At 42.3% G+C, this 8,031-nt stretch overlaps 1 protein-coding gene across 1 annotated transcript in view; it reads right to left on the bottom strand.

Annotated features, from left to right (window-relative positions):
• Positions 1-8,031, bottom strand: part of Srpk1 (SRSF protein kinase 1) — a 38,318-nt gene that overhangs the window by 26,897 nt on the left and 3,390 nt on the right. Inside the window, exons 3-6 of the mRNA XM_013029587.1 lie at positions 6,824-6,866; positions 6,441-6,528; positions 4,416-4,522; positions 1,141-1,306 (exon numbers count right to left, since the gene is read on the bottom strand). Of these exons, the coding sequence (XP_012885041.1) occupies positions 1,141-1,306; positions 4,416-4,522; positions 6,441-6,528; positions 6,824-6,866 (404 nt within the window). The remainder of the gene's footprint in view (positions 1-1,140; positions 1,307-4,415; positions 4,523-6,440; positions 6,529-6,823; positions 6,867-8,031) is intronic.

Raw genomic sequence — 8,031 nt, 5'->3', positions numbered from 1 at the left:
TTGGAGATAGGAGTCTCACGGTCTCTCCTGCCTGGGCTGACTTTGAACCGCGATCCTCAGATCTCAGCCTCCTGAGTAGCTAGGATTACAGGCGTGAGCCACCAGCGCCCGGCTTACACTGTTTTGTTTTTAATAATACTGGGGACTGAACCACTTGCTCTATCACGAAAGCCATGTCCCAGCCTGTTTTTTGTTGGTATTGGGGCTTGAACTCAGGGGCTGCACTTGGCTTGCTTACTCAAAGTGATGATTTACTTACTATTTAAGCCATATACTTCCATTTCCTTAGTCATTTTTTGGATAGAGTTTAGCACTTTTTCCTGGGTCTGTGATCTTCTTACTTACTTTCAGTCTCCTATGTAGGGGTTATAGTGCATTCCTCCATGACTGGGTTATTGGTAGAGTTGGGGGTCTTAATAACCTTTTGCCAAAGCTGACCTCTGCCTCACAAAAAGCTGGGATCACAGGCATGAGTCACGGTACTTGCTAACCCCAAAATTTTTAACAGCAATGTCATCAAGCTCCTATGTACTAATTCATAAATGAGTATAGGTGGTCAAATACAATAAATATAAACGAAATGGTCATCAAGAACCAGGAAGACTTCAAGAGTGAGGCCAGCCTGGGCTACACAGCCCTAGTCTGAAGGAAAAAATCATCAGCCTCCCACCCTAAATCTATCAAATGAAAAAACAATCTTTTTTTTTTTGGGTCTAGTCGTGGGGCCTGATCTCTGGGCCTGGGCGCTGTCCCTCAGCTCTTCAGCTCAAGGCTAGCACTCTACCACTTGAGTCACAGTGCCACTTCTGGCTTTTTTCTTTTTGCTTATGTGGTGCTGAGGAATAGAACCCAGGGCTTCAGGCATGCAAGGCAAGCACTCTACCACTGAGCTACCTTCCTAGCCCGAAAAAACAATCTTAAACAATGCAAGTTAGCTACTTTAGAACATATCTTTAGTTGAAAGACACAAAAATCTCTATTCTTATATTGATAATGAGAATAAAAAACCTTGTGAGGGCTGATGCTATTTCTTAAATATTTTTGTTAAATGACTGAGTAGTGTTTAACTGCCTAGTAACAGAATCTAAATAGAAATCACCCTTAATTATTGAGAGCAAAGATTCCCTCTCCTCCACATACCTGCAGACCCAGAAGGTGGAGGAGCTCCAGATCGCTGCCATTCTGTTGCTTCTGCAGCTAGCCTTCGTATATACTGTTCATTCACTGATAACAAGATGTTTTCTGGTTTAATGTCAGTGTGGATGATACGGCACTTGGTGTGTAAATAATCCAGACCCTGTAATACCTGAATTAAAAAAAATAGAGGACAGTAGACTTGTAAAAATAAAATGCATGCCGGGTGCTGGTGGCTCACTCCTGTAATCCTAGCTACTCAGGGGGACTGAGATCTGAGAATCGAAGTTCAATGCCAGCCCAGGCAGGAAAAGTCCATGAGACTCTTATCTCCAATAAACCACTAGAAAACTGGAAATGGTACTGTGGTTCAAGTGGTAGGGTGCTCACCTTGAGCTAAGGAGTGCAAGGACAGGGCCCAAACCTAAGAGTACAAGCCCCATGACCACCCAAAAAAAAAAAAAAGGGCATGTCTTTCTTGAAAAGGATTACATCTCAACACAAAATTAAAAAAGGGAAAGCACAAAGAAATTCCCCAGAAAGAGCCCATCACTGGTCACTCATGCCTGCAATCCTAGCTACTCAGGAGGCTGTTATTTGAGGATCATAGTTCAAAGCCAGCCCTGGCAGGAAAAACCATGACTCATTTCTCCAATTAACCACCAGAAAATGTTAAGTGGCATTGTGGCTCAGAGTGGTAGAATACTAGTTTTGAGCAAAAGAGCTCAGGGTCTGTGCCAAGGACCTGAGTTCAAGCCCTATGATTGACCTCTCCCCCAAAAACAAATTCCTCAGAAAGATTCATTATAAGCTTCTAAATCTTACAAAACTCATTCTTTTTTTTTTTGGTGCCACTCCTGGGGGCTTGAACTCAGAGCTCTTTATGCTCAAGGCTAGGGCTCTACCAATTTGAACCATACTTCCACCTCTGGTTTTTGAGTGGTTAACTGGAGATAAGGGACTTTTCTGCCCAGGCTGGCTTTCAAACCATGCTCCTTAGATCTCAGCATCCTGAGTAGCTAGGATAACAGGTATGAGCAACCAGAACTCAGTAATTTGAAAGTTTTCTTTAACTTGGTGTGTCATAAAGACTGAGACTCAATACCCCTTTTGAGAACTGAAAACACAGTAACAGTGGTTTAGATATCCTTTTTTTAGTGTTACTAAGAATTGAGCTCAAGAGCTCAGTGCTCTATCACTTTCATACTTTACCTAATTTTTTTTTTTGTCAGTCATGGGGCTTGAACTCTGGGCCTGGGCTGTGTCCCTCAGCTCTTCAGCTCAAGGCAAGAGCTGCAGCGCCACTTCCAGTTTTTGAGTAGTTTATTGGAGATACCAGTCTCACAGACTTTCTGCCTGGGCTGGTTTTGAACCATGATCCTCAGATCTCAGCCTCCTGAGTAGCTAGGATTACAGGCGTGAGCCACCGCTGACTTGACTTATTTTACCTACTTTTAAGGGAGGATCTTATATCTTGCCTAAGGCGACCTCAAGACAGTTATACTCCTGCCTATGCCTCTTCAATAGCTGGGATTATAGGCCTATTTGTATTGAGAATGCTTTTTGCCAGAGCTAGAATCAAACCAGGATTCTCTTAACTGTCTCCAGAGACGCTAGGATTGCATCACTGTGTCCAACCTTAGATACCTTTTTTTTTTTTTGTCAGTCATGGGACTTGAACTCTGGGCCTGGGCGCTGTCCCTCAGCTCTTCAGCTCAAGGTGAGCACTCTACCACTTGAGCTACAGCGCCACTTTCGGTTTTCTAGTGGTTTATTGGAGATAGGAGTCTCACAGTCTTTCCTGCCCGGGCTGGCTTTGAACCTCGATCCTCACATCTCAGCCTCCTGAGTAGCTAGGATTACAGGCATGAGCTACTGGCGCCTGGCAACCTTAGATATCTTTTAACATAAATTTCCTCACTGATGAAGAAATGTCTTGTTTCCTAGACATTTGTCCCTTGAACATTTTCTTGAGGGTGAAATTCTATATAATCTATCTAAGACTATGTAGAAAATGCCCAGGAGCTAGGCGTCAGTGGCTCACGCCTATAATCCTAGCTACCCAGGAGCTGTGTGGGCAGGAAAGTCCATGACACTCATATCTCCAATTAGCCATCAGAAAACCGGAAGTGGCGCTGTTGTGGCTCAAGTGGTAGAGCGCTAGCTTTGTGCTGAAGAGCTTAGGAAAAACACCCAGGCCCAGAGTTCAAACCCTACTACAGACCAAAAAAAGAAAGCTGGGCACTGGTGGCTCATACCTTTAATCCTAGCTACTCAGGAGGCTAAGATCTGAGGATAACAGTTCAAAGACAGACCAAGCAAGAAAGTCCATGAGACACTTATCTCCAATAAACCACTAGAAAACCTGAAGTGGCATTGTGGCTCAAGCAGTAGAATGTTCACCTTGAGCTGAAGAGCACCAGGACAGCACCCAAGCCCAGAGTTCAAGCCCCACGACCAACAAAAAAAAAAGAAAGAAAATGCTCATGAGTAATTCTACATAAAAGTGATGGTACTGGCTGGGAATGTGGCTTAGTGGTAGAGTGCTTGCTTAGCACGAGTGAAGACCTGTGTTTGATTCCTCAGTACCAGATAAACAGAAAAAACAGGAACTGGCTCTGTGGCTCAAGTGGTAGAGTGCTAGCCTTGAGCAAAAGAAGCTCAGAGATAGTGCCCAGGCCCTGAATTCAAGCCCCAGGACTGGAAAAAAAAAAATCTACATTACTAATATACTTGATATCTATAACCATAATTTTTAGATAAGATCTCCAATTTTACAAAATTATGGAAACACTCCCCCTCTAATAATTACAATGTTCAGGAAAATGAATATGCTAAAATATTTTAATATAGAACAAACAAAACAGATGGTAAGTATTGAATATTGGCATTTAACATTAGCAATGAAAAAATCCCAAGGTTTTTTTTTTTTAACCGTATTTTTTTTGTCTTTTCTTTTTTGGTACTAGGGATCGAACCCAGGACATTGCAATTGCTAGGCAAGTGCTTTGCCACTGAGCTACATCCCAGCCCCAAAATCCCAAGTTTTAAAAACAGCTGTTATAAATAAATAGAGGGGGTGGGGAGAGAATGGTAAGGGATGGGAAGGGGAAACAAAGGAGGAGGCTACAATGCTTGATAAGAAATGTACTCATTATCTTGCCCATGTAATTGTAAGCCCTCTGTACAGTATTTTCACAATATAAATAAATGAATAAATAAATAAAAACTCCAGATACTTTCACATGAAGTTACCACATAGCAAAGATAAAGATACATACTTGCTGAATAATTTTTTTGACACAAGGCAGTGGAAGCCCCTGATAGTTGGATTTGATGATCCACTTGAGCAGATGATGTCCCAGAACTTCAAATACCATGCAGATATCTAGGACTTGGTTAAGGAGGAAAAAAGAAGCACAAGACTACATGCAGATTCCACCCCAGTGAAAATGCATTTCTTTCAATTTTATAAAAAGTTATAGAGGCCAGGTATTGGTGGCTCATGTCTGTAATCCAAGCTACTTAGGAGGCTGAGATCTGAGGATCACAGTTCAAAGCCAGTTTGGGCTGGAAAGTCTGAGACTTATCTCCAATAAACTACAAAACAAACAAATAAACAAACAAATAAAAATCCTGAAGTGAAGCCATTGGTAAGATGCTAGCCTTGAGCACAAAAGCTCAGGTCCAGACTTCAAGCCCCAGCACTGGGATGCAAGGTGGAGGTGGGGGAAGAGAATCAAATCAGGACTTTGTGGCAAACAGGGCCATTGAACTATATATGTCTCCAGTCCTCAACATTTTTTTTTTCTTTTTTGGGGGGTAGTACTGGGATTTGAACTCAAGGCTTTCTGTTTCCTAGGGAGGTACTCTACCTGGTTTGCCTCTGGCCTTTTCTTTTTTTGTTGTTTGGGTTTTTTTAACTGTATTTTTTTGTCTTTTCTTTTTTGGTACTGGGGATCGAACGCAGGGCGTTGCACTTGCTAGGCAAGCGCTTTGCCACTGAGCTACATCCCAGCCCAAAGAGGTTTTTTTTTTTTTTTTTGTGCCTCTGGCCTTTTCTTGCACTGGCTATTTTTGAGATAGAATCTGAACTGTTACCTGCATGTGCACCTTCACTGCCTATTCTAGACTTCAAATTGTAGCTGATGACAGGCACATATTATCATGCCCAGACATATATAAAACAAGAGAAGACCCTGAACAGTAGGTAACAAGTACAATGACTCCTGATAAAGGATAGAAATGAATTGACCCCTAGCTTTTTTGTTCAAGGCCAGCTCTTTAGCAGTTGAACCACAGTTCTACTCCAGCTTTTTGGCGATTAACTGAAGAGTCTCACAGATTTTCCTGCTCTGGCTGACTTCAAACCAAGATCCTCAGATCTCAGCCCCCTCAGCAGCTAGGTTTACATGTGTGAGCCACCAGTGTCTGGCTTAAATGTTTTATCTACTATTATGAAATTACTTAAAACTTTCATGCTAACTGATAAAGAACATATAATATTTAATCAGTAATAAAGTTATTTTCCCTTTTTTGTCAGTTGTGGGGTTTCAACTCAGGGTCTGAGTGCTATCCCTGAACTTTTTCACTCAAGGATAGTAGTGCTCTACCACTTTGAGCCACAGTGCCACTGGAAGTGGTTAACTGGAGATAAGTCTCAGACTGTTTGGGTTGCCTTTGAACCATGATCCTCAGATCTCAACATCCTGAGTAGCTAGGATTACAGGCATAAGTCATTGGTGCCCAGCTATAAAGCTATGTCTACAAAAATTTCTTTTAATTTTCCTGGGAAGATCAGATTAAAGCAGTATCTTGAAAAAGCATACTACACAAAAACATACAATTCAGATCTATATTTAGAAGTATAAAATAAAAGGGGGTAATCTTGAGCTGGGTGCTGGTGGCTCATGCCTATAACTACTCAGGAGGGTGAGATTTGTGTATTATGATTCAAAGCCAGTCTCAGCAACAAAGTCCATAAGACATTTCCAAATAAGTACTGAAAAGGCCAGAAGTAGAGCTGTTGCTCAGATAGTAGAACACTACTAGCCTTGAGCAAAAAAGCTGAGGGACAGTACCCAAGTCCTGAGTTTAAGCCACAGGAAAGGCGCATACAAACACACAAATACACATACACATACACACAATCTATAATTATTACCTCGAGAAAAGACACCAATGCTATTTGTACAAACCCAGTTCATTTGTTTGGTATAAACTTATTGCAGGATTAATAAAGTAATTGCTATTTATTATAGCAACAGCTAATTCATGACTTATGAAGAAAATTCCCAGAAGGATACGTGTTCCATTAACTCCTGATATTTTAAAGTCATCAAGTAGTTGTACAACCATTTCTCTATTTGGATCATTAGGGTCTGAATTGCGAACCTGTTTTGGGAGAGACAACATTTAGCAAAGGCAAATGGGATGAAAGGAATATCTGCACAAGCAAACTCCATGAAAGAGCTAGAAATTGATGTGCTATCTTCCTAAATCAACCAGATTGTTAGTTACAGACTTATTACCTCTGAGTTATCAACTTCTGAGGGATTAAGGAACTTTGCAGGCTGCAAATCAACTATAATACTTTGTGCTTTTTTAAAAAATAGAAAAATTTTCTCAATGAAGGAAGCAGAATGTTTACTATTTGACACATATTTTATCTTGTCTCAAAGTCACAAACTGGCACTGTGAAAAGAATCACACTAGACATCTCATATAAAGGCCTAGTGGAGGAAAACCAATGAGATGGACAATACCCACAAGTGTTCTAAGCTTGAGTTGAAGATCTTTCTACCACACTGACATTTTCTTTGGTCAGTCCTGTATGCTGAACTCTGGGCTTGGGCGCTGTGGAGCTCTTTGTTGTTGTTGTTAGTCATAGAGCTTGAACTGAGGGCCTGGGTACTTTGCCTGAGCTTTTTCACTCAAGGCTAATGCCCTACCACTTATAGCCACAGCTCCATTTTTGGTTTTCTAGTAGTTAACTGGAACTCAAAGTCTTACAAACTTTTTTGCCCAGGCTAGCTTTGAACCAATCCTCAGATTTCAGCCACCTGAGTAGGTGTCAGTGCCCAGCTTAAGCTCCTCTTGCTCAAGGCTAGTGCTCTATCACTTCCAGCTTTTTCTGTGATTAATTGGAGATAAGAGTCTCACCACAGACTTGGGGCTGGGAAGGTGGCTCAGTGGTAGAGTGCTTGCCTTGCAAGCATGAGGCCCTGGGTTCGATTCCTCAGCACCACATAAGCAGAAAAGACAGAAGTGGTGCTGTAGTTCAAATGGTAGCGTGCTAGCCTTGAGCTGAAGAGCTGAGGGACAGCGACCAGGCCCAGAATTCAGGCCCTGCAACCAACAACAACAACAAAAGCCGGGCGCTGGTGGCTCATGCCGGTAATCCTAGCTACTCAGGAGGCTGAGATCTGAGGATCGAGGTTCAAAGCCAGCCGGGGCAGGAAAAGACCACGAGATTCCTATCTCCAATAAATCACTAGAAAACCAGAAGTGGTGCTGTAGCTCAAGTGGTCGAGCACTAGCCTTGAGCTAAAGAGCTGAGGGACAGCGCTCAGGCCCAGAGTTCAAACCCCACAACCAACAACAACAATAACAACAAAAAGTCTCACAGACTTTCCCGCCCTGACTGGCTTTGAATCACAATCCTCATATCTCAGCCTCCAGAGAAACAAGGACTACAGGTGTGAACCACTAGCACATGGCTTGACATCTTTCTAATTCATAACTTCTATATTTTATTATGAGTATGGAATGTATTTTTTGGGGGGGGGTGTCCGGTCGTGGGGCCTGAACTCTAGGCCTGGGCGCTGTCCCTCAGCTCTTCAGCTCAAGGCTAGTGTTCTACCACTTGAGCCACAGCGCCACTTCCGGCTTTTTTCT

The sequence above is a fragment of the Dipodomys ordii genome, unplaced genomic scaffold, assembly GCF_000151885.1.
Source record: "Dipodomys ordii isolate 6190 unplaced genomic scaffold, Dord_2.0 Scaffold120, whole genome shotgun sequence".
NCBI lineage: Eukaryota > Metazoa > Chordata > Mammalia > Rodentia > Heteromyidae > Dipodomys > Dipodomys ordii.
This window is presented reverse-complemented; position numbering and strand designations above follow the sequence as displayed.